The following is a 27,490-nucleotide window of genomic DNA, read 5'->3' on the forward strand; positions in this document are numbered from 1 at the left end:
ACACGATCTGGGCGGATTCCCAGAACCTGAACCACGGCGAGGGAAAGGGGGGGGGGGTCCTCAGAGCCTGAGTGCATCTCGGTCCGCCGACCTTCTTCCTGGGGTTTATTACAACCCGAGAGAGGAAATGACAAAGTGCCTCGCTCATAAAAAAAAAAAGAGAAAAAGGAAGGAAGGAAGAAAGGAGGACAAAAGCAGTTAAGATTTAAGATTTATGTGCTCGGGAACGCACACAAACAAGTGCACGAGCCAAGGTCTAGCTGGGATCATTATAGCGCCCTCCTTCGTCACTGTCACCCCACTCTCGTTAACCTCTGCGAGGGTCATACCTGTACAGTATACACACGCACAAGCACGCACACACACACGCAAACAGACTTCCCATTTGCCTTCTTATTGCGACGTCTTGTGCGCGCTCCCAAACGCCATCATGCACCCTCCCCCAAACTGAACTCGCGTTGACACACGCGTGCATCACATTTGCATTCATTAGCGTGCGCGGTTACGTCTAAATTGCGCACGTGCATAAATCGCCCCGAGAATTTTGGTCCGTCCAACGCGCAGACCCGCGCCGTTAATTTGCTTCCGGTGGAGGTAAACAAGCGCGTCAAGGCGAAACAGCCGCGCAGGCGCACACTGTCCTCACGTACTCTGATCCCACTGACGCCTACTGACGGAGGAAAAGCTCGCAAACAGACAGACACACGAGCACGTGCACACACACGCGCAGAGTGCCAGTCTTCTTAGCTGAGGCCCATTTACATTCATTAAGAGAGGAAAAAAAAACAACAGAAAAAACAAAAAAAGACAAACAGAGGCACAAACAAGCTCATCAGAGGCAGCCGCAGCTTGTTAGCGCCGCGCACTAATATGCAGAATGAATCCACTCACCCATTTTAGCATCCCATTGACAAACACAAACAAACACAGACATTCCACTTGGGCGGTGGGGGGGCGGATGCTGAGAGAGGGGGGAGACGGAGAGAGCAAGAGACAGCGAGCAAGAGGGGGGAGAGCAAGAGAGAGAGCAAGCAAGAGGGGGGGAGAGAGAGAGAGCAAGAGAGAGCGAGCAAGAGGGGGGAGAGAGAGAGAGAGAGAGCAAGAGGGAGAGGGGCAAGAGAGAGAGCAAGCAAGAGGGGGGGGAGAGAGAGAGAGCAAGAGAGAGTGAGCAAGAGGGGGAGAGAGAGAGAGAGAGCAAGGGGGGGAGAGAGAGAGAGCAAGAGGGAGAGGGCAAGAGAGAGAGCAAGCAAGAGGGGGGGGGAGAGAGAGAGAGCAAGAGAGAGCGAGCAAGAGGGGGGAGAGAGAGAGAGAGAGCAAGAGGGAGAGGGCAAGAGAGAGAGCAAGCAAGAGGGGGGGAGAGAGAGAGAGCAAGAGAGAGCGCGCAAGAGGGGGGAGAGAGAGAGAGAGCAAGAGGGAGAGAGCAAGAGAGAGAGCAAGCAATAGGGGGAGGGAGAGAGAGCGAGCAAGAGAGAGAGATAGAGAGAGAGAGAGAGAGAGAGAGAGAGAGAGAGAGAGAGAGAGAGAGAGAGAGAGAGCTGAGGAGGGACAGTGGGACGGATGAAAAGAGCAACTTGGAGAGAGACAGATGGAACGCCCACTCTTGCTTGACTTCCTCTACATCAGCGCGGGGAGAAGCGCTCTCGCTAACAAGCCCGCAGCCGGGCCTCCGTTAGTGCCGGCCTTGGCTGCGGCCTCTCAGCCACCGCCAGCCATCTGTTATCACGGCGAGCTGTCTGCCGCCGCAGAGCCACGACTACATCACGCCGCTGTTAAAGACCCCGCCGTACTGTAAAACACTGGAAAAGCTCCATCTGTCACCGTAGTCGTAAATATTTCCTGGGCAATTTTCTCCCTTTGCAGCATCATTGTCAAAACTGTTCATACTGGGAGATTTTAATCGGTAATACGCCACTGACGATGTGGCCAAATGATTTGTGCTCTTGTGAAGCGTCCGCTTGGATGGAACATGTAAATGGTGAGCATTAATGAGGGGGGGGGTCCCCAATTTCCAGTGTAGCCTAGCTGTGGTTTTTGTGTGAATGACAGCGGGGTGAGGTGAAGATGAACTCCCATCCTGCAAAAGGTCAGGAAGTGACATGACTGGAGGGAGATGAGGATCTCAGAGGAGCGTACAATGACATCACCGGGGTTGCCAGTGATGTCACAGAGACAACCATGTGCACCTTAACACATATCCACTCACCTGTATGCTCACTCACACACACACACACACACACACACCTGGTGAGACGTGAATCAGGCTTTTTGGGGAGGGTGGGTTGTACTTGGCCAATTACCCCACTCTTCCGAGCCATCCCGGTCAGTGCTCCACCCCCTCTGCCGATCCGGGGAGGGCTGCACACCACCACATGCCTCCTCCGATACATGTGGAGTCGCCAGCCGCTGCTTTTCACCTGACAGTGAGGAGTTTCGCCAGTTCCCTGGCCCCCCCGAACAAGCGCCCCCGACCGACCAGAGGAGGCGCTAGTGCAACGACCAGGACACACACCCACATCCGGCTTCCCACCCGCAGACACGGCCAATTGCATCTGTAGGGATGCTCGACCAAGCTGGATTCGAACCGGCAATCCCCGTGTTGGTAGGTAACGGAACAGACCGCCACGCTACCCGGATGCCCTTTGAATCAGGCTTTAACAGAGGTCCCGGGTCACCCACCGGCCCGGTCGTTTAGCGAGAGAACTGTGTGATTTGTTGCTGGTGGAAGCCGGCACCCAAAGAGGGTATTCACTGGCAGATCGGCAGGGTCGCCTTAATCCAGTCAGAAGTGACAGGCTACAGAACAAAGACTAGAGAGTTAATCCCAGTCCCCATCAGTCTACTGGGTCTAGACACTGCATGCTGCTGCTGCGGTGATGTCCACACACACACGCACACACACACACACACACACACACACACACACACACACCTACCTGATGTTAAACCGACTCATTTTTGCAGCAGGTTGGTGGTCGGCGTGGAGGCGGTCCAAAGCTCCTCTCTGTGCGTGGTTCACATCCTTCAGAGAAAAACAAAACACACAGTCAAGGCCATTAACGTTAACATGTGATCATCTAGATTAGCATACACAGACACACACACACACACACACACACACTAGCCACAACAGCAAGAAACTAGCCGGCCAGCTCACAGGACCGACCCGCCGCCAATTAGTGAAACAGTCCACAGCCACCATCAATCACCTTGAAGAGGGATCCTCAGACGCGAGAACGACCGCGTAGCTCCAAAAGCGTGCTCCGCTATCCCTCCTCCACTCCGCCTAGCCGTCCATCCATCCCTCCATCTATCCGTCTCCCCCTCTCCTTGCCTCGCTCTCTGTCTCTACTTATGCCAGGCAAGGGGCTATTTTTAAGTTGGCGGAAACAACAGCTTGAGGGCAAACAAACGAGGATAAATAGAGAGAGAGAGAAAGAGAGAGAGGGGATGAGGGACAGCGTCAAACTGTTGCAGGACACTCAGACCTACTCACGGGGGGGGGGGGGTGAGAGAGAGAGAGAGAGAGAGAGAGAGAGAGAGAGAGAGAGAGAGAGAGAGAGAGAACGCCCTAAAACGCCGAAGACAAGAAGGGTGCAATTATGCCCTTCTGCCCCATCACTTTCATTGTGTCACCAGCACTAATGGGTAATATAGTGGCTGCCCCCCCACCCACCCACCCAGAGCCCGCCCACCACCCTTCCCCCCACACTTCAGCCAGTCACTGCCACATGTAAAAACGCACACGTTGCAACAAAGTACATGCTTCATCACGCGCACACCTGCCACACACAACGCAACGTCACATGTATATACAATATAACCACACATACAAACCTGAGAATGCATGGAACTGCACGAGCACACACAGACACACACACACAAACACACACACACACACTACACCCCTTCTGCCTATACAAATAGTGACCCACTTATCTGGGCAGTGTGCGATTATCGCACAATAGAACACATGTCCAAATCGGGGGAAAAAAGAGGGAAGCTGATGGCTCCATTGTTGCTGTGCATCTTCCCTCTGCACCACTGGCCACACTGGGCACTCACTCACACACACACACACACACACACACACACACACACACACACACACACACACACACACACACACACACACACACACACACACTCAGACACAGACACAAACAGACACACACTCACACACGCACAGGCTTTTTGCTCTAACATCTCCATCACACAAGGCTCTCAACCCAGGCCTTCAGGAGCCCTGAGTTGGCAGGGCAGTAGGCAATCACCTGCACAGAGAGGCAGGGAGATGCACACACGCACACATGCGCACACACACACACATGCACACACTCACTCACACACAGACTCACACACACACACACACACACGTGCACACTTTGCTAGTATGTCGACCTGTGCATGGATGCCGTGTCACATGTGGTGCAAAACATAAATGTATGTACACATTCACACAAACGTCTCCATTAAGCCCTCAGAATTAGGACACCACGGCACGATGTGCGGCGTGAGTTTAATCCCCGGCCGAGAAAACCAGTGATTATCCACACAATGAGCGATGGTAATGACGTCCTTATCATAATAATAATCGCTTTCCTGCTCAGCCTGTCAGCTGCCTCTGGTTTCTCCTTGCACCGCTGCACCGGACACAGTAACGATGCAATCCCCCGCTCCCATTAAAAAGCAAGAGAAGAAGAAAAGAAGACAACGTTTCCGTCTAGTGGTCCAGTCTCGAGTTCTCAAACCTGGAAACGAGACGGCACTAACGTGGCACGGTGTCCCTCGTCTCTTTCTTCACGGGACGTTGTGAGCAGGTTTTTTCATTGAATGGCTCGCTTCCGCGTCCTGTTAGACCCCCCCTTGGGGTTTCCTCCTCGGGCACAGCTCCGGGCAGGGCCGTGGTCCCTGGGCCCACCGGACACAGCAGACCAGACTCCCCCACCCGATCCAGCGCCAGCTCTCCCAGCCATCAAACGAAGACGCACTTAAGAGACGCAGATGTGGACAAAGACACTGCATGGATGGTGCTGGGTGAGGCCGCTGCCATCTTCCCGCACCGGAAGCTGAAGACTTGAGGATGAGAGCGTATGAGGCTTAATTAAAGGTGATTAAAAATTACACGTCCTCCTCCTCCACTGACTGAATGGGTGAGGGCCGGTTGCTACAGCAGAACAAGCAGCTCATGAATCCCGTCTGCCGGCTCCGCTGTCCTCCGGAGGACGGGCGCACGGCACAACACACAGCAGCAGCATTTCCACCCTTGCTGCCGTGCATGCTGGGATGTTTATTTCCTTCTTCTGAGTGTTGTTTTTGGTTTGGGGGGCCCTGTGCAGAAAGGGGCAGTGGAGACATGAGATATGAGGTGTCAATGCTTGTGTGCAAGTGTGCGTGAGAGAGAGTGTGTGAGTGAGTGAGTGTGTGTGTGTGTGTGTTGTTGGGTGGGTTGAGAAATGAGGTGTGGGTGTGAGTGTGTGTGTTTTTTCTCGGTTTCCTCTGAGCGTTTTAGTCATCTGCTACATGTCAGGCACATGAGAAATAGTGTGCCTGTGTGTGGTGTGTGTGTGTATCACAGCTTTACTGTGCTAGCCAGTGCTCCGTGACCCTTGTCATATCCATCTTGTCGACTGACTGTCTTACTTGCGCTCTCTCGCAAACCACACTGACACACACGTCTATACGCTTAACAAGACAAGCAGCCCTACAAGCCAGGGGTGGCGCTAGTCACTCATATACACACCAAGTAACAACACGGAGCTGGAGGTGCAACACGCATGCACACACAGAACACGGAGGCCGGGCGGGCCGAGGGGGGGTTGTGTTCAGGTCGGCTACGGCGTCGGTGTCCGGCGTTTTCCCCGGCCACTGTGGGGCATACAACCACCCGACAGCCCCCCACGAATCAAACAAACCCCCGGCCGGCTTGCCCCTGTGCGAACGCTTGTTGCATCATTGCCCCCCCCCCTCTCCTCTCAGGTGTTGAAAATTGACCAGAAAGCAGACATAGAAGAGAGACGAGGGTGAATTTACAAGCCGGAGTTTGGAGCATGCTGAGGGGTGGAGGGCAAAATTTAATTTCTTGTTCCCATCCATGATCCAAACTGCTTATCCTGCTCCCGGGGTGGCGGGGATGCTAGAGTCCATCTCAGCAGTCATTGGGCTGCAGGCGAGGAGACATGCCGCCAGTCTATCACAGGACCCACACACACACACATATTCACACCTAGGGACAATCTAGTACGGCCGAGTCACCTGACCTACATGTCTTCGGACTGTGGGAGGAAACCGGAGCCCCCACAGGAAACCCACGCGGACACAGGGAGAACATGCAAACTCCACACAGAGGATGACCCGGGATGACCCCCCAGAGGTTGCACAACCCCGAGGCTCGAACCCAGGACCTTCTCGCTGTGAGGCATCCGCGCTAACCACTGCGCCATTGCGCCGCTAATTTCTTGTTTACTTGCTTAAAATGTGACAGGAAGTCCGAATCAATTAAAGGGCTGGCTGCCTCTCTGGCGTTGTTCAGCCTTGACGGAGACAGAGACCAACAGAGACATGTGCAGCCCCTCGTGATAGACGGACAGATAAAAATACAGATAAAAAGTGTGTGTGTGTGTGTGTGTGTGTGTGGTGAAAGTGATACCAACAGAGATAAGGGAGTTACAGAGGGAGAAAAATGGACCAACGTTAGCCTTCGCCACAGCAGTCAGTGAAAATCAATTAAAGGAGTAGACCGCATATTTATCACCGTATCAGCTTTAATTAGACCATATCTGCTTTCAATACCCTTTCCCAGACATAGGGGGCTAGAGAGGGGTATGTGTGTGTGTGTGTGTGTGTGTGTGCGTGTGGGATGAGTGAGAGAGAAAGATGGAGAGAGAGGGGGAGATAAGGGGGGAAGAGAGAGGCGGTTGCATGGGAGCAGTACAGTGGATGAGTTCAGATGAAGTGATAGTCTATTGATCTATGGAAGTCCATCAGAGCCAGCACTCAATCTACCCAAGGGCCGTGATAACCCTCCAGACACACACACACACACACACACACACATGGATGGATACACATGTTTAAGGGCACTTGTTGTGGTATAAAGGTATCCTTCCACAGACATGGCTGTACATGAATATGCACATGCAGGAGCGTGCACATGTGCACCCACACACTAATGGATATACACAGACATTAGAAGGAGGCTAGAGTCACTTGTCACTCTCATACGTCATGATCTGCAAATCATTTTGTCTGTGTTCCGCCAGCGACGGTCAGACGACTGTTGCCGGGTAAAAGTTACAGATTACTTTTCATTTAAAAAGTAAATTTAAGGGTGTCCGGGTAGCGTGGTAGTCTATTCCCCCCCCCCCCCGAATGTCTTCATTTAATACTGAACTTATTGGCATCCGGGTAGTGTGGTGGTCTATTCCGTCGCCTACCAACACAGGGATCGCTGGTTCGAATCCTCGTGTTACCTCCGGCTTGGTCTGGCGTACCTACAGACACAATAGGCCGTGTCCGTGGGTGGGAAGCGGATGTAGGTATGTGTCCTCGTCGCTGCACTAGCACCTCCTCTGGTTCGTCAGGGCACCAGTTCAGGGGGGAGGGGGACTGGGGGGAACAGCGTGATCCTCTCACGTGCTACCTCCCCCTGGTGAAACTCCTCACTGTCAGGTGAAAAGAAGCGGCTGGCGACTCCACATGTATGGGAGGAGGCATGTGGTAGTCTGCAGCCCTCCCCGGATCGGCAGAGGGGGTGAAGCGGCGACTGGAATGGGTCGGAAGAGTGGGGCAATTGGCCCGAAAAAACTGGGGAGAAAAAAAAAAGGGGGGGGAGGGAGTACATTTTATACTGAACTTATGAAGCTGTCAGATGTCCACTGGTGAGGCCTCTTAAGAGGACGAGCCTTCGGTCTATTCAAGTACTGTGACGCGTACCAGAACATTTACACAATTTGGTATCTCCCAAAATGTTAGTTTTTAAAACGCTAGGGGGGAACCAAACTGACAGTCTCACAGTTTTACACCCAGTGAACTAAACTACATTATTGGGTTTTCAGTGGGCCTCCTTGTGCTGCAGGTTATGAAACTTGTCCAGCCCTAAGAACTGTGTGTGTACTGACCACTTTATAAATGTCGGAACTTCAGTTTACAGCTGGATGGCGTGACGGCGTGGCGTGCAGCTTCTCTTCCCACCTCGCTCCACGATGATCTGCCTTTCAAACAGCAACGCCAAGAATATGATGCATATGAAATGTGCTTTCAATAGTCACAGTTGATCAAGACAACCTGTTTCTTTTTTGAGGGAGGGGAGATTTTCCCCTTTTTCTCCCCAGTTGAACTTGGCCAATTACCCCACTCTTCCAAGCCGTCCCAGTCACTGCTCCACCTCCTCTCCAGATCCAGGGAGGGCAGCAGACTACCACATGCCTTCTCCGATAGATGTGGAGTCGCCAGTCGCTTCACCTGACAGTGAGGAGTTTCACCAGGGGGGACGTAGCACGTCGGAGGATCACGCTATTCTCCCACAGTCCCCCCCCCCCCGAACAGGTGCCGCAACTGACCAGAGGAGGCGCTAGTGCAGCGACCAGGAAACATACCCACATCCGGCTTCCCACCCGCAGGACGCCTGACCAAGCCGGAGGTAACACGGGGATTTGGACCAGCGATCCCCATGTTGGTAGGCAAAGGTATAATAGACTGCCACGCCACCCGGACACCCTGACAACCTGTTTCTGAGTTGGCTGAGTTTTAACTTTAGAAAATCCCATAACCTTAATTCGGACCTTCCAAGGTCACTCAGGGTCAAAGGTCATGGTGCCGAGTAAACGTCCATGTCAAACTGCCCGTCTGTCAACAGCTGTAAGTAGGGGACTACAATCTGCAGCCATTTCTGAGATGTACTGGAACACATGCAATTCTGACTGATGATCTCGACCCCCCTAAACCTCAAATCCCACAAGTCTTCAAACTAACGACTTTTTTATGACAGCAATGAGTAGAATTTTATCTCGGAGATGGAAAAGAAAACACATTTTGGATGTAGCCTGATGTAAACCAGATGGGTTTTTGACCAAGTAGTGGCAAAAATACCCGAAAACAAATGATTTTCACATTTTTGGCGACCTTGACCACGAGGCTTGACCCCAATTTGCCCAAAATTGAATGGGAACCTTCTGGGACGGTATCTGTCCTCGTTTCATTCGAGCCAATTGTTTTTTTTTTCTTTTCTGTTATGTTAATAACACAAACAAAAACAATCAGGACCGCCGACAACGTCCCCTGCCTGAGCAGGGTAATAGGTGATAAGGAAGCCCATCATCATCAGCAGAAAAACAATGGACACGTCTCAGCCGGCTAATGAGAAACCATGTGTTAAAACGAGCCGGGCTCATGAGGTCCGGGACCGGGCTTTGGCGGCTGCACACCACTAATGCCTGTCGCCCAGGAAGAGAGATGCTGATTGTTTCTGACTGCTGCAAGGCTGTTTCAGCCTGACTGTAATGAGCACACAACCCAGGCCCGGCTGTGCTGTGTGAGGGGGGTGAGGCCCGGCGTCGCTGCGGGAGAAGTATGGGCTTCATCATTCTGTTCACCCGCCGCCTCCCCCAGTTTTGCTTAGTCACTGCTGGGTCCCACGCAACGCGGGGACAGAAAACAGCTTCTCACGCTGTTTTCCCTCTCTACCGGCCACTCTCCCTCTCCCTCGCTCGCTCGCTCGCTCTCGTTCTCTCTCTCTCGCCATCTCTCTCTGTCCTGTTCTCTCTCTCCCTGTCTTCTTCTCTCTCTCTGTCTTCTTCTCTCTCTGTCCTCTTCTCTCTCTCCCTCACTCACTCTTTTTGTCGTCTTCTCTCTCTCTCTCTCCCTCTGTCCTCTCCTCTCTCTCGCTCTCTGTCCTCTTCTCTCTTCCCTCGGTCCTCTTCTCTCTCTCTTGCTCTCTCTCTCTTACTTGCTCTCTCTGTCCTCTTCTCTCTCTCTGTCTTCTTCCCTCTCTTTCTCTCTTGCTCACTCTCTGTCCTCTTCTCTCTCTCTCGCTCTCTCTCGCTCTGTGTCCTCTTCTCTCTCTCTCTCTCTCTCTCTCTCTCTCTCTCTCTCTCTCTCTCTCTCTCTCTCTCTCTCTCTCTCTCTCTCTCTCTCTCACACACACACACACAAACACAGCAGAGTCAAACAGAGAGCCAAAAACAGGCGGCATGAAAAGTCATCTTTATTGCAGCCTGTTTCAGAAAGAGGAGAGCACTTGAAAAGCCGGCCAATTCAAAGTACCGCCTGGAGCTCTCTGAGCCAGCCAAAAAAACAAAAAAAACAAAAAAAAACGGAGAAAATTCTCTGGCTCTCTCTTTTCCACGACCCCCCCCCCCCACCTCACTTTTCTTCGAGAGGGAACGGAGCAGCAACCAAAAAAACGTGGAGAGAAGTGTCCGGTCTTCATTCTTTATCCTCCACGTCTTCCTTTAGTAAAGTGTTGGGCTAAAACCTGGAGGACAACCGGGTTCGAACCGCCTCTCAGATTAGCTGCTGTCAGAACTGCGGCCGTCTTTCATCAAAATGTTCGCCGAAGCCGCCAAGCCTCTTTCTGTCTTCTTAGCCTCTCAGAAAAAAATATGATAAACTTAAAGGAAGCGAGGACGGGGACTCTTGAAGAATATCAACACTGATCCTCCCTTTGAATGAGTCAAATAGAGTCAAGAACAATTCATCCTGCAATTTCCCTAAAAAGAGCCACATTACATCATCAGGAATCAGGAAGTATCGCTTCCCCCAGCCCACAGCAGCGCAACACAAAGACAAAAACACATACCCAAACTACAAGAACACATATCGAAACTACACAAAAAACTACAAAACACAGATATTCAACATATCCAAAGAGCGAACGCCAGCAAGACTGTCGGAACTGCCGGTCTGCATGGGCTAGCAGTTAGCGTAGCCTGCCCCGTGTCTGCATCCTGTCAGACCGCCCTCGGTGCTTCCTCTCTGGGCAGGGCCGTGGTCCTTGGGCCAACCTGATGCAGCAGACCAAGCTCCCTCAGCCGATCCAGCGCCAGCTCCCTCAGCCAGACACCTTCGACACACCTCCCCCCTCTCCACACGACAACACTAAAACCAGTCAACGCCAGGTGAGGCCGCCGCCAGACTGACCTCTGTGGTATTGGAGCTGCTGGTCTGCATGGGCTAGCAGTTAGCTTAGCCTGCCCTGCTTCTGCATCCTGTCAGACCGCCCTCAGTGCTTCCTTCATTGGGTACAGCTCCAGGCAGGGCCGTGGTACCTGGGCCCACAGCACCCAGCAGACCAAGCTCTCCCAACCGATCCAGCACCAGCTGTCCCAGCCATGAAACGAAGACAACTTAGATGCAGACGTGGACAAAGACACTGCATGGATGGTACTGGATGAGGCCACTGTAAATGTGAGTTCATGGCACCATCTTCCCACACCAGAAGCAGGACGATCATTAGGGCTATATTACATCATATTCCTTGTTAGCTTGATACTAACGGACTAAGCCTGAACTTTTTCTCCCTGTTAAAGTCCCACTATGTAGGATTTCAATGAATACTTGTCACCATATTTTCCATTTCACACACATGTTAAGATACGAGATGACCACCCAGTCATCTCTTGCACTTAAAGGCGTGGCATACTTTTACCTCTGGCCCTCTGCTCAGACCATGTGGTTTGGCATGACTGGTGTTTTAGCTCTTATAAACATATGAAGCTGTATTTTGCGTATCAGTAAAATGCAATGCCTCAATGGGATCGTCCCTGGAAAAGCACGAGGGCACTGCGAGCATTAGCAGAGCGTCTCATTTCGGAGCACGGGACGATGGCAGACAGCGCTGCACAGCATCACATTGGAAAAGAAACCGGGAGGATTACATGAGATTATATGAGTGCTAATGAGCAAAACAAGTTACATGGTGGGACTTTAATATTTCTGTTGAGGTAAGTTCAACTGCCCTGTACGCTCACCTGCTCAGGCGCCCCTCCACCGTGGTCTTCAGGTTTGGATGTGGCATTCGTCTCCAGGGTTGAGGCCAAGGCAGGGTCACTGCTGCTCCGCACCAGGAGGAGACTGTCTGTGAGAGAGGGAGAGAGCGGGAGAGAGAAAAGAGAAGTGTTAGAGACTTGTGACAGTAAATGCCAGTCACTTGTGCTCCAATATCCCTTGCCGACATGACAGAAATGCCACCGCGATGCCTTCTATTTGCCAAACCAGTGAAAGCATTGTAAGAGGGATGGTAAAAGTGTGCTGCTGGGGGATTCTGGGCTCCATAACAAGAAGAACCCTTGCAAGTTTTTTTTCCTCCCCCCTTTTTCTCCCCAGTTGTATCCGGCCAATTACCCCACTCTTCCGAGCTGTCCCCCTCTGCCGATCCGGGGAGGGCTGCAGACTACCACGTGCCTCCTCCGGTACATGTGGAGTTGCCAGCCGCTTCTTTTCACCTGACAGTGAGGAGTTTAGCCAGGAGGACGTAGCGCATGGGAGGATCACGCTATTCCGTCCAGTTCCCCCTCTCCCCCAAACAGGCACCCTGACCGACCAGAGGAGGCGCTAGTGCAGCGACCAGGACACATACCCACATCCGGCTTCCCGCCTGCAGACACAGCCAATTGTGTCTGTAGCGATGCCCGACCAAGCCGGAGGCAACCCTGACATGGTTGTTAACCCGTAGGTATGAGCAAACTCACTAAAATGGTTTGGTGTTAGATTATGCTTTAACTTAACCCCCAAGATTACATAAATCCTACAGCAGTAGCCCTTAAAGCCAGCGCACAACTGTCTCTGCAAAGAGCATGAGGCCGGAGGCCCGGTGATTTGGTCGGGGTAGGGTGAAGGCGGGGGGGGGGGCTTTCTGATCTTTCCAAACTGAAAGCCCATTTGCACTCCCTTTGGCCTCCAGGGATTGGGGAGGGGGGGTCCACCCACCCCGATTCACTTAACCCCCCACTCCATATGACCAGCTGTTGCCTCTGATCCGCCAAACACAGACAAGCACACACACACACACACACACACACACACACACACACACACACACACACAGTGCTGCCCAACAACCTGGGCCGAGCCGGCGCTACCCAGCCCACTTACATCACGCCGAACGGGAGCAGGAGCGAAACTTAAAAAATAAAAAAAATAACAAGGTTATGTAAAGAGAGGAGCTCCGGCAGGCCTCGATAGATTACTTGTCAAAAAGCCATTCCAGAACGACTTAATGTAGACCTTTAGGCAAGCCTCTTGCTTTCCCCGACACGGGGAACAGGGTGATTACACGGCGTACGAAAGCACGCCCTGACGGAGGAGAAATAACACGCGGGGGGAGCAAGGGAGAAGTGAGCACACCGAGAGAAACAGAGAAAGCCAACCAATTTCTCCCTTTTCCTGTAATCAATCTCTCTTTGGAGGGTCAGTGACAGGGTGCCGGTCAAACGTGGTCAGAATGGGGGAGAGCAGAGAGCGAGTCGAGAGGAAGGAGCTCGCCAGGGTTCGGCGTGCGCGCTGTGTGCACGCCTCGGGAAAACTGCTTTTATTTGTCATGAATGAAAAATGGCCGTTCAATCTATCACACACAGACACAGACACACACACAGACAAATACGCCCCGCTGTAAAAAATTAAGTCTGTATCTCGGTTCCACACGGTGTACGTGCAAGTGTGTGAGATATTTGCACAGCGATACACCGCCCCACAACGCCGCTGGTATTCAGAGTAGGGCGGGGGTGTTGTTGGGACAATCCCAACATGTGCAGGAGCCTGATGTGTCCAGATCCATCCAGTTGCTATGTGTTACTGTGGGCTGGACTAGTTGTGTTTCTCCCCAACTACTGTTTCTACTTTCGGCCGCTCCTGTTAGGGGGGCGCCACAGCGGATCATCCGTTTCCATCTCTTCCTGTCCTCTGCATCTTCCTCTGTCACACCAGCCACCTGTATGTCCTCCCTATCCCTGCCTCCCGCCCAGTGACTGCTGGGATAGGCTCCAGCATCCCCTGCGACCCTGAGAGCAGGATAAGCGGTTGGGATAATGGATGGATAGATTGTAGCTTTATAGTGACAAAAAAATCCGTTAATGGGATACAATTAAATCATGAACGGGCTCGATTTAGAAAACAATGAATAAAAAACGAGCAGTGCCTCTTATGACGGTGCCAGCGAAGGCCTATCACGACTTGCCAACGGGTTCACAGCACCCAAGCAGCTCCAAAAAAAGCTCACGGTGTGAATTAAAAGTGATGCTATCCTGTGATTAAGACTCAGGTCGTCCTAGTGGGGGGGGGGGCTCATCAGGCACGGTGTTATTTGATTCTGACAACCAGATGGCACATGCAAATGTGTGCAAAATAAACAGGGAACATACTGAAACACATTCCTGTGCCTCCACGCTCCACGAAAAAACTTCTCACATTACCAGCCGGCTCCTTCCGCCATCAAGTCTTATTCTGCTGTTTCCTTCCCGCTCTGCTGACCACCGGTCCGTCAATCAGGTAGTGCCTCTGTCTAAATCTGGGTCAAACAAAACTGCACCTACTTTCCTTCTTGTCTCAGCGGGTGCAGGGGGAGGGGGGTCTGAAAGATGTCAATCTACTGTGTCTCGCTCTACTGTGGCGGACAGCTCGGCTATCACTAGCCTCCCTAAGCAGCTAGGGTGAATGGTGAGTTAAGCCTTATGGGTGCTCCTGGTAGGCGAGGACATACTTGAGCCTACATGGCGTATCAGAGGGAGTATCTGTATATATGAACCCTGACAGACTACACAAAGTTGGGTAAAAAGAAGCTTGAGTATGTCATTATTATCATTATTATTATTATAAAACTTCCTCATCAAAGTTTTATATAACATTTTCAGTGCATGACTTTAAATACTTGGGGTCAACTGTCCAAAGTAACGGGGAGTGCAGCAGAGAGGTGAAGAAGAGAGTGCAGGCAGGGTGGAGAAGAGTGTCAGGGGTGATTTGTGACAGAAGGGTACCAGCAAGAGTGAAAGGGAAGGTTTACAAGATGGTTGTGAGACCAGCTATGTTATATGGTTTGGAGACAGTGGCACTGATGAAGAGACAGGAGGTGGAGCTGGAGGTGGCAGAGTTGAAGATGCTAAGATTTTCACTGGGAGTGACGAAGAAGGACAGAATTAGGAACGAGTATATTAGAGGGACAGCTCAGGTTGGACAGTTTGGAGACAAAGCAAGAGAGGCGAGATTGAGATGGCTTGGACATGTGTGGAGGAGAGATGCTGGGTATATTGGGAGAAGGATGCTGAACTAAGACCTGTAACACAAAAACCGTTGTCAGAGGTGTGTTAATTAGCGATGAACCAAGGAGAGATGATGAGGTTTTTCTTTAATAAGAGATGACCATCACTGGAAATGTGACACCTCCTCTTAAAAAACAAGACTTGTGAACACATTTTTACACATCAGACAGGCTCATAATAGGTTTTAGAGGGGCGGATAACTCGGTTGACAAACTACTGACCGGACCCTCGTCATCTGGACGTCGGGCTTGAAGAGCCCCCTTTGTTTTCCAAAGGGAATTAATGGGTGTTTTGATGATGTGACTATCAAGTGGCCATGGCCGCCTCGCGGTAACTACCGGGCCACTAAAAGAGTCCATTAATCAGGAATACTCCTCTGTTTAACCATCCGAGTCCGCCTCGCCTCCATAAATCCTCCCACCACTTACAGCCTCAACAGCCGCTGCCGCTCCTGCAAAGGAACACAGAGGTTACTAGCTTTGACCTCTGACCCGTGGTGACCTCGGAGGGGTCAAGCAGGGTCACAAAGGCTCTGGGATATATAGATTAGCGCGGCGGTCATAACTCTCTGAGGTCGACTGGCATTTGGATGGTCATATACGTGACTTAAGAGGACTTACTAATCGAATGACACACCGGTTAAACGCAACACGCTTGGGCATGGACTATTTGAAACAGATGCCGTAGGAAACCTCTGCATATTGAAAATGACAAACTGTGGCTAGCGAAACTCGGTTTCCCCAGATCATTTCCTCTCACACGACGGTCAGTTTAAGCCTAACAGAGAGCTGGGCTTGTCATACGTGTGTGTGAAGAACACACATGAGGAGTTACTCGCCAATATTGCAGCACTGATGGAAAAATCCACTAAAGCCTCGCAGGTAAAAAGTTATCAACCGCCTGGTGAAATACAGAGTAAACGCGAGGGGAAACCCCAAGCCTGAAATAAAGGATGTGATGGGTGACATGATATCCAGTGATATCGGTCATCAGACGTCATCGATGTTCTTCTAACCTTGCATGATGATGGATGGATTACATTTATATAGCGCTTTATCTGGATGCCCCAAGTGCTTCACTTGGAGTGGGGGGGGAACTCACCTCAACCACCACCAGTGTGGAGCACCCACTTGGATGATGCACGGCAGCCATTTTGCACCGGACACTCACCATACATCAGCTTGAGGTAGAGAGGGAGGAATCATTGAGCCAATTACACGGGGGGATGATTAGGTGGCCAGATGGAGAGAGCCCGGTTGGGAATTTTGCCAGGACACCAGGGGACTCCCTGCTCTTTGCTGTAAGTGCCATGGGATCTTTTTTTTTGTGTGTTTCCCTTACCTTTTCTCCTCAGTTGTATCCAGCCAATTACCCCTCTCTTCCTAGCCGTCCTGGTCACTGCTCCATCCCCTCTGCTGCCGATCCAGGGAGGGCTGCAGACTACCACATGCCTCCTCCCGATACATGTGGAGTTGCCAGCCGCTTCTTCTCACCTGACAGTGAGGGGTTTCACAAGGGGGACATAGCACAATGGAGGATCATGCTATCCCCCCTCCAACAGGTGTCTCAACCAACCAGAGGAGGCGCTAGTGCAGCGACCAGGACACATACGCACATCTGGCTTCCCACCCTATGTCTGTTGGGACACTCGACCAAGCTGGAAGCCCTGCCATGTTTATCTTTAATGACCACAGTGAAGTCAGGACCTCTGTTTTAACATCTCAGCTGAAGGACGGCATCTCTTACAGCACTGTGTCCCCATCGCGACACTGGAGCATTAGGACCAGGAAAGACTGCCCCCTACTGGCCCACCATCACCACTTCTGGCAACAACTCAAGTTTACCCGGAAGGTCTGCCATCCAAGAACTAGCCAAGCCCACACCTGCTTAGCTTGTTATGCAACAGAGCCAGGGTACATGTTGGTATGGCTGCAGGCAAGAGTAATGAGTAACTATAAGGATTAAAGTAATTTAATTGAGTAGACCTCCCTGTTATTTAATAGTGAGTGCACTGGAGGAGGAGTCCAATATATACATCTCTATATCAGTTCTCTGCAGCCCCTTGTGAATTTTTTGATACGGTCTGTTTTTATTTTCCAGGGCGATTTTTCTCAAGAACTGTAAATCAAAGTTATGGGAAGAATAATGTGGGCACAATCCTAGACGGATGACAGTTGCAGCACCGCAGAAATGTCATTTCAGATGGGACGGCGGGACGGCTCCCTGGACCACTGACAAAAATACCCACTGAGTGTTTTCCACAAAAAGTGAGGCTTACTCAAACTTTTCTTAACTGTGGTAACAACAGTTGGGGAACACAGGCAGCCTGTGGGAAGAAGTTTTATTTTGCTGCTTTCAAAGATTTTTCATAGACTGCTGCTGTATTACATGATGGCTGAACTGGCGTGACTGACTAATGGTAGGGATTAACAAATAACTGCAGCTAGTAGTTACTGCACTACACCAAAAACTGCATTTTGAAGGGTGTCCGGGTAGCGTAGCGGTCTATTCTGTTGCCTACCAACCCTGGGATCGCCGGTTCGAATCCCCGTGTTACCTCCAGCTTGGTTGGGCGTCCCTACAGACACAATTGGCCGTGTCTGGGGGTGGGAAGCCGGATGTGGGTATGTGTCCTGGTCGCTGCACTAGCGCCTCCTCTGGTCAGTCAGGGCGCCTGTTCAGGGGGGAGGGGGAACTGGGGGGAATAGCGTGATCCTCCCACGCGCTACGTCCCCCTGGTGAAACTCCTCACTGTCAGGTGAAAAGAAGCGGCAGGCGACTCCACATGTATCATGTATCGTAGGAGGCATGTAGTAGTCTGCAGCCCTCCCTGGATCGGCAGCAGAGGGGGGTGGAGCAGAGACCGGGGCGGCTTGGAAGAGTGGGGTGATTGGCTGGATACAATTGGGGAGACAACGGGGGAATAACCCCCCCCCCAAAAAAACTGCATTTTGAGCAGGGTTTTTTTGGGGGGGGGTGCAAAGGGGGATCGTGCAACTTTAAACCGAGCCAGAGGTCCGTGGTGTGTGTGGTCACGTATCCGCTCGACAATTTTCACATGAGTAATGCCTTTAAACAGCTTTCGATCCGCGCTCGAGCCGCGGTGAGAGCCATAAAGACCATCTGTAGAGTCGCGACAGCCGCGTGCCATCGCCACCGCCGAGCGACGCGAAGCAACGAGAGGCTGGTTTCATATGGTTTCAAGGGCGGGACATATTCTGAGCGCACTACACGATTCCCTGCCAAAAAAGCCAGCGGGCGTCTGCGCTCCAACACCAGAACGAGAGGAAGCACAAGACAATGTTAGACGCATTTCAGAAACGCCAATTCAGCAACACGTAATAAAGTACACAAGCACTTCAAGGTCCGAAGAAAGGGTTTTAAAATACGGCTTTGGGAGAGGCATCCCTTCAGATGGTGGTACATAAACACATGTCCGTGCTGCTTGTGCTTGACGGCTGTAATTGGGGAGGTCTGGCGAGGCCTTTTGAACTTGTTGCGGTCGGCCTATCGTGTTTGAATGCAGCTGCAACCCTCCGCCTGCCAGTGCCGCCTAACTAGGCTGCTTATGCAACCCTGGGAACACAAGGGGGCTATTTTGAGACGTTCCTCTTGTTCGTGCTCTCAGAATGAGCCGCGACGCAGCCACGCCGGTCCACTCTCTGGACCTGAGGAAAACAAGGACGCACCTTCTGCATGCGTACGTGTACGTGTGTGTGTGTGTGTGTGTGTGTGTGTGCGTGTGTGCAAGTGCACCATAAGATTGGGTGGTCTTGTTTCTTTGCTGATCAATAGAGCAGCCCAGCCCTGGGTGCACATAAGATGGTGTGATAAGGACTCTCTTCCTAAGTGTGTGTGTGTGTGTGTGTGTGTGTGTGTGTGTGTGTGTGTGTGTGTGTGTGTGTGTGTAGAGGGAAACTAGCAGTTGTCCACCTGTGTACATGTGTTTAATAGCATGCCCATACGTGCACTTGCATGCTCATGTGTGTTTGTGCATTTTTGTGTGTGAGTGCTTGTACCCTGCAGACTGGAGTGTAGACTGTACATGCATGGGTGCCTCTGTTTTTGCATGGGCTGTGCATGCACACATGTCTGAACCTTTTCACATGGATGTGTGTTTACTCCTAATGGAAAATGTGTGTGTGTGTGGGTGTGTGTGTGTTTGCATGTCGTAAGGCAGGGTGGTCTTGTTTCTTTGCCGATCGATAGAGCAGCCCAGCCTTGGGTGCACATACGATGGTGCGATAAGGACTCTCTTCCTGAGAGAGAGAGAGAAACAGAGAGAGAGCGAGCGAGAGAGACAGAGTGTGTGTGTGCGTGTGTTTTGCAGCGGATCAATGCCAGTCTAATCATCCCACTGGGGCAGTATGAAGCGCAATCATCCTGTTCAAACAACCATCCCGAACCTGATTCAAACACACACCCACACACACACACACACATAATGTACAACTCATTACTGAAATAGCTCTTATCCTGTCCTCTCCCATAATCACAGGTAAGTCTTTCTACTGAAGTCTACTACCAACACATTTTTAACAACAAAAAAAGAAGCAGAAGAAAAAAAGAAAAAGAAAAATAGAGCTACATGGGCTTATTTTCAAAACTACATCACCGAAACAAGAACTTTGCTGCATGTCATCCTTTCTGTTTCTTATTGTTGCAGGGCCCTGTTGTTTTTATCATCTCCGTTTGTATAGTATGGGTGATAATGGCGCAGCAGAGGCCAACCATTTTCATATTTTCACTTTCGAGAGAGCCGCTGCATTTGTCTTTCTGCGATCTAGATGGGAGAGGCACATTACTCCTGGAATATCTCCACCGCCACCGCTCAATGCTGCTGTTCTACTTTAAACGTTATTTCACATCCTATGTTTGTCTTGCGAGCACACAGACTCGGACTAATGAAGCCAAACTGTTTCTCTCTCCCCGGTCTCTAAGGGACACAGTCTGATGAGAGCGAAGCACTTTGGTAGAAAGAATTGAACAGACTGGGCCAGATGTGGGGCCACCTCTCCTTCGACACCCCCCATTCTGCCATCTCCCACAAAGTGATGTAATATCAAATGGGCCGAGCAACAAGAGGCGAAACAAGACTGCCAAGATCTTGTTATGACACAAAGAAGGGCAAACACAAAGACACACAACCATGGCGGGTCCCCATAGTCCCCTCATGGCCCTGGATGACTGAACAGATCGAGTTGTTTAATTTAGCATACGAAATCTCTTATCAAACTGTGTTTGTGTGTGTGTGTATGCGCGCGCTTGTGTGTGTGTGTGCGTGCACAAATGCATGTGAGTGTGCATGCATGCGTGCATGCGTGTGTGTCCGGCTGACAAAGAAACCCCTAATTGCATTAGTCTAGCTTTATGTGGGGGGCGTCGCGGGGTCACATCGTAACCAAGTTAGTCAGGGTTGAACAGGGCAGGAGAGAGCGTGGGGGGGGGTGAAGGGGAGGGTAGGAAGAGGTCCCAGTGGGTTAAACACAGAGTAGGGTCTGGTGGGGGTTGGGGGCAGGGGGTAGCACTGAACTGAGACCAGTCACGCTCGGCTGGACCCTGGTCATGCTAACTGGGGACTGTGCTAATCGAGTTAGCGACGGAGCGGAGCCAGAGGGGGGGAAGGAGGAAAGAATGGTTTAGAGAGGATGGGAGAGTGGGGGGGGGGGGTGATGGACGCAGGGCATGGGGGTTGGTGATGGGTCAGGGTCTGGGGGGCCGTGTGGTTAGTCGGCTGGCCGGCAGGTGGTTGAGGCTGAATAGCTGAGTAGACTGAAAGAGTTGGGTGGGGTGAAGGTGTAAAGAGTGGGGTGATTATAAATTTATATATATATAAATGTTGGTTGAGGGTAAGGAGGGGGCAAGAATTCGACGGGGAGTGAGAGGTGATAAAGAGTGTCCCCGAGTCGTGAGTCAATCTACATTCATACGAGGGCGGTCTGACAGGACGCAGGGCAGGCTAAGCTAACTGCTAGCCATGTAGACCCAGCAGTTCCGACAGTCATCCTGGCTGGCGTTTCGTTCCCTTGGACAGTGATTTTATTTTATTTTTTGTTTGGATATTGGGATGTCTGTCTGAAATCTAACTGATAAAAAAAAAAACTACTCACCAAAAACTCCAAACTCTCCGGCGCAATTAACAAACTGCTTGACGCTGCCAACACGAACGCAACAACAGACTTCCTGTCAACGTCACATACCCAAATCTCACAATATCTGTAATGACGCGCTCGGGGTGCCGTCACAGATATGTGTGTTGGTTTGGATAAGTGTGTTTGTGTTGCACTGCAGGGCAGGGAAACGATGTTTTTGTTTCTTGACATGTGAAATGACAAATAAAGGGTTCCTGATTCCCGATTCAGGAAAGCAAAGAGAAAGATTAAGAGAAAGAGAAAACACTTTTCCATCTTTGCTTCTCAGCCCCGGGTCGTTTCCCCTCTGACATGTGATGGTTATGGTAATAGTAGGAACAGCTACTGTGGACCCGGGGCTTAAATCGAGCACTGCTCAGCGAGTAAATGGCTTCCTGTGATAGGACATTATTATTAAGACTAGTCACTCTGGATAAGACTGCCAACGAAATGCCTGAACCGAGATCACACACAGCGAGGAAGAAAGCACGGCTAAGACAGATAAAAAAGACGTGAAAACGGAGGAGGAAGAGGAGGGGGAGAAGCGTTCCATCTTTAAACAATCCGGTTTTCAGCGTTTTAGGAAAGCTGCTATTATTACATGACATGATGACTTCACACGAACCCTCGGATCGTCACAATCTCTCCCGACTTCAACTAAGCTTCGGTAAAAACGACACAAACCTCCGCATGAAGTAAAAACACAGCCATCGGGGAGGGACCGACGAGCGACGGGCACCGCATCAGCAGCGGGTGTCAGAAAGGCTGAGGGTTCGAGGTATGAGGGCCAAGTGTAAACTGAGTTAAGAACTGCCTGGGTGAGGATGACGGAGGAGCCCGCCACATCAGCGCCGCACGGCTGTTTTCACACACGATGGTGTTGCAGCTCAAAATATCGTTTTACACAGCAGGTTCCCGTTACAGCTGCTCCATAAATGTATTTTCTAACTCTCTGGTATGCGAGCGCACGCACACACACACACACACACACACACACACCTTGCTCTCTCATCACCACCCCGACATTCTGCACATTCACTGAAAGAGGCGAGGTGTTGATTGAATATTCGTGTTTTTCCAGATGTGCGCAGAAGTGTCTAAACTCTCTTCAACATTCAGAATTGGAACATTCAGGTTACCTCTACCTCTTTTTTTTAGGGGGGGGGGTTCCCCCCCTTTTTCTCCCAATTGCATCAGGCGAACCACCGCACTCTTCCGAGCCGTCCCAGTCGCTGCTCCACCCCCTCTGCCCATCCGGGTAGGGCTGCAGACTACCACATGCCTCCTCCGATACACGTGGAGTCGCCAGCCCCCTCCCTCACAGTGAGGAGCTTCGCCAGGGGGACGTAGCACGTGGGAGGCTCACGCTATTCCCCCCAGGTCCCCCTCAGGCGCCCCGACTGACCAGAGAAGGCGCTAGTGCAGCGACCAGGACACATACCCACATCCGGCTTCCCATCCGCAGACACAGCCAATTGTGTCTGTAGGGACGCACAACCAAGCCGGAGGTATCAAGGGGATTCGAACCGGCGATCCCCATGTTGGTAGGCAATGGAATAGACCGGTACGCCACCCAGGACACCCCCAGGTTACCTCTTTTTTTACCGTGGCACACAACAGACCACACCTGGAAAGAATATAACGTCGCCCAAAACAGTGACGTAAACTCTAGAATGATCGTCTGTTACCCAGAATAAAGTGTGAAACAACAGCCCACCGCTGGTGCACCGAGAACGCCACGAATATGTGGGTAGAACATACTGGCTTTGAGGACAGCTTCGTTGACCTCTATCTCTCCTCCCATTGGCTGCTGGGTCAGAGGGTGGCTATTGTATTGGACAGGTTCTGGGCTGGGAGCGGGACTCGAATGGCCGTTGGAGATGCTACTTCCTGGACTTGTCTTCCCACTCGTCTTCCCACTGTGCACCTCCTCGAACACTGCCACCAGCTGGAAGACACACACACACACACACACACACACAGAGTAAAGATTAAACCATAGATTTCAACTAAAATGTGCAACAGTGTTGAAGGCACAAATGTACGAGCAAAATTAGCAACGCAAAACAAACAGTATGTTTCTTGGCGCACAACGAAACAACGTGATTTACCTTGCCATCAGCAAGGATGAAATGTACCCCATCCTGCCTGGAGTGCAGGTGTGTGTGTGAGAGAGAGAGAAAGAGAGGAGGAGACAGAAGACAGAGTTATATACTATGCAGCACATTCATATTTCATATTTCCATCCTCGCAGAAGCCGCTACGTTAGTCCGTGTCACGACGCTACGATATCACTTCTACACACACAAAGAAGAAAATCTATTCTGAAACTTGGATGAGGCCAGTTCAGCAGGGCTGCCACACACACACACACACACACACACACACTCCCATCCAATAGGAAGCAAGGTGCGTCGTATGAAATTAGCAGCCAAATGAGATGTGACAAGAGAATGAGAAGCTGTCAAGCACGATGACACAGCTGCCATGTTGAGACGCCGGGGAAGACACATGGTGACCAAATGAGCAGGGAGGGGAAGGGGGGGGCCGGGGAGCGACAATCACCCCTAATCGAGACGGGGACACGATTGCACATAGCCTGAAAGGACAGACAGACAGAGACAGACTGACAGAGAGAGAGACAGACAGACAGACGGACTGACAGACTGACAGACAGACAGGGTGTGTGTACGCCAGCATTTGTCCACCTGTGTGTGGGTGCCGGGGCTCGGTGTGCGACGCTCTCATTAGATGCTGCTGGCGGAGGAAATGACCACTTAATGAAAGGCAATAACCACGGCGGAATGAGAGGGGACAGGAGCTACCCAGGAGACAGAGGGCCTCCATTTCAAAAGAGGACGGATGGGGAGGGACGGACTGTGAAGTTTATTGTGTTTTATGTGTGTGTGTGTGTGTGTGTGTGTGTGTTTGTGCATCCTGTGTTTCTGAGTGTGTTTTAAGTTTTCATATAATGAGTATTGGCGACACAGTGGCGCAGTGGTTAGCACGGTCGCCTCACAGCAAGAAGGTCCTGGGTTCGAACCCCGGGGTTGTCCAAAGACATGCTGTTCAGGTGAATCGGCCGTACTAAATTGTCCCCAGATGTGTGTGTGTGTGTGTGTGTGTGTGTGTGTGTGTCGGCCCGTCCAGGGTCTCTCCCCGCCTGCCGCCCAGTGACTGCTGGGATAGTCCCGTGACCCGAATTCGGATAAGCGGCTTGGAAATGGACGAACGGACGGATAACGTGTGTGCGTACTCATCTGCACGCCATTGTGTTGCTGTGAGTTCAGGTTGCTGCAGCTGGACTGTCTACATGTGTACTGGATATGTGCGTCTAGCACGTGCTCGTCTGTGGTGTGTGTGTATATGTGTGTGTACTTATGTTAAAAGTGCACGTGTAATGCGTGTTTGTGTGTCCGTGTGTGCGCATGCGTGCATGTGTAAACAATAAGCAGAGAGGGGGGCTCTGACACACACATCATCCATCACGCCGCTCCTCGCCTCCCGTCTCCTAAACCTCCCATGATTCAATATCCTCACGACACCTGGCCAGCACCGCCTGCTGTGCACCGTTGTGCAGCTCTGCATGTGTGTGTGTGTGTGCACGCAACAGCATACACTTAGAGAGAATGAGTGAGACGCGAGATGAGAAATCGGGGGGCGAGCGGAGGCGGACGGGGGGGGGGGGGGGGGGCCCGGAGACAGAAAGACAGACGGAGAGCTGGGGAAACAATCTGATTGTGAGGATTGATGGATACTTCTCGAGCGCTTTCTCCCTTTTGTCTAACTTCTTTATCCATTTTCTTCCTCCCCTGCTTATCTCGCTCCCTTCCTCCCGGCCGTGACAACCCCCCCCCCCCACCCCTACCCACCACCACCACCACCACCACCAAAAAAAAAGAAAAGAAGCCCCAATCGCCTCTTTTCCAACTGTATGACAGCATCAATCACAACAGAAGGCTTGGAGGGGAGTGTTATAAACACACACACGCTCACACATACAGGCACACAAAAGCCCCCCCCCACCCCCCACACACACACTAGTGACTATTTTGAGCTATTTGTTGTTTTTTTTTATTCTTCCACCTTTTTCTCCCCAATTGTACCCGGCCAATTATCCCACTCTTCCGAGCCGCCCCAGTCGCTGCACCCCCACCCCCCGCTGATCCGGGGAGGGCTGCAGACTACCACATGCCTCCTCCCATACGTGTGGAGTCACCAGCTGCTTATTTTCAGGCGCCCCGACTGACCAGAGGAGGCGCTAGTGCAGCGACCAGGACACCTACCCACTTCCGGCTTCCCACCCGCAGACACAGCTAATTGTGTCAGTTGGGACACCTGACCAAGCCGAGGTAACACGGGGATTTGAACCGCCGATCCCCGTGTTGGTAGGCAACGGAATAGACCGCTACGCTACCCGGACGCCCTTGAAAAACAGTTTTTATTGAATTGTTGTGGCCATTTGCGCTCGGTTAATTTTTTTCCGTGGAGCCGGAAGGTCGGTGAGTCAGGTCGGTGAGTCAGGTCAGTGAGTCAGGTCGGTGAGTCAGGTCAGTGAGTCAGGTCGGTGAGTCAGGTCAGTGAGTCAGGTCAGTGAGTCAGGTCAGTGAGTCAGGTCGGTGAGTCAGATGTGCGGCCGGGCCTTCATCCATGACCCTGACCTTCTGGTTCACGTCTAATGAAAAACAAATCCAAAAGGGTTGATCTTCTAGAAACTTCCTCACCCGTGTACGACACCGACGCTAACAAACACGAGTACACATTATAGTACACCCACATGCCAAACTGCGCTCTACGGACCGTTATGAACACACACCCATAGACTGAGACACACACAGACACACACACACACACACCTGAGACCCCACATTGTCTTCAGACAAAAGGGTGTAAAGACACCTCTGGAGGGTGCTGACAAACGTGGAAGAGGTGGTGACGGAGGTGCGAGCACGTTAAGATCCTCGTGTTGATGATGCTACTGATGCAACAGAGGAGGGTAACTCTTTAGGAAGGTACATACAAAAGGAACGTGAAACCTAAACCACCAAAAGATCTCCAAAGACTTCCAGGCAAATTCTACAACGTTTCACCCCATCGGATTCTACTGCCTCCATGTGGTCAAGCATGTCTTCTTAAAATGGCCGCCCATTGGATTCAACAGAGGGACGGGCTCACTCCATTCAACGGACGACGTTCTCGCTAAGCCTTCCTGAAAATACTTAAAACGTGTCGTCATAACCATCGCTGGTGAATTCTTGGTGAGGGTGGATGGCAGCTCGCAGTTGGAGTCGCCGGCTTAAAGTAATTGCTATAAATGTTTGAGCAGCACAGCCCTGGCCACCACGACAGCTGGGTTTCTGTTTTATGTCATCACGCCTGAGCAAGCCGGTGTTTAGAATTTTCTGACTCCCCCGCAGAATCTGACTCCCCTTGGTGTGAACGGGTTAGGATAAGGGGGTTACGGTTGGGGGGTTAATGTAAGGGGGTTAGAGTTGGGGGGTTAGGGTAAGAGGGTTAAGGTTGCAGGGGTTAGGATTAAGGGGTTAGAGTGATAGGGTAAGGGAGTTAAGGTTGCAGGGTTAAGGTTGGGGGTTACGGTTAGGAGGTTAGGGTAAGGGAGTTAATGTTGTGGGGATTAGGGTTGGGGAGTTAATGTTGTGGGGGTTAGGCTTGGGAGGGTTACAGTTAGGGGGTTAGGGTTGGGGTTTAAGATTGGGGGGGCTGAAATTAGGGGGCTTGGGTTGGGGGGGCTCGAGTTAGAGAGTTACGGTTGGGATGGTTATGGTTGGGTGGGTTAGGATTGGGGGGGTTAGGGCTGGGAGGGTTACGGTTAGGGGGGTTAGGCTTGGGTGGGTTAAGGTTGGGAGGGTTAGGGTAAGGGGGTGAATGTTGCGAGGGTTAGAGTTTGGGTTTAAGGTTGGGGGGGTTAGAATTAGGGGGCTTGGGTTGGGGGGGTTAGGGTTACGGGGTTATGGTTGGGATGATTAGTGTTGGGATGGTTTAGGGTTGGGGGGGAGGGTTACAGTTAGGGTGCTAGGGTTAGGTGGGTTAGCCCAACCTAACTTCACGCCAAGGGGAGTCAGACTCTGCAGGGGGAGTCAGAAAATTCCG

At 51.5% G+C, this 27,490-nt stretch overlaps 1 protein-coding gene across 1 annotated transcript in view; it reads right to left on the minus strand.

Annotated features, from left to right (window-relative positions):
• The window catches only part of pard3ba (par-3 family cell polarity regulator beta a), a 178,605-nt gene that overhangs the window by 120,891 nt on the left and 30,224 nt on the right, over nt 1-27,490 (minus strand). The window contains exons 3-6 of the mRNA XM_056301096.1: nt 23,141-23,327; nt 11,967-12,073; nt 2,934-3,019; nt 892-961 (exon numbers count right to left, since the gene is read on the minus strand). Of these exons, the coding sequence (XP_056157071.1) occupies nt 892-961; nt 2,934-3,019; nt 11,967-12,073; nt 23,141-23,327 (450 nt within the window). The remainder of the gene's footprint in view (nt 1-891; nt 962-2,933; nt 3,020-11,966; nt 12,074-23,140; nt 23,328-27,490) is intronic.

Source organism: Lampris incognitus, chromosome 21, assembly GCF_029633865.1.
Source record: "Lampris incognitus isolate fLamInc1 chromosome 21, fLamInc1.hap2, whole genome shotgun sequence".
Taxonomy (NCBI): domain Eukaryota; kingdom Metazoa; phylum Chordata; class Actinopteri; order Lampriformes; family Lampridae; genus Lampris; species Lampris incognitus.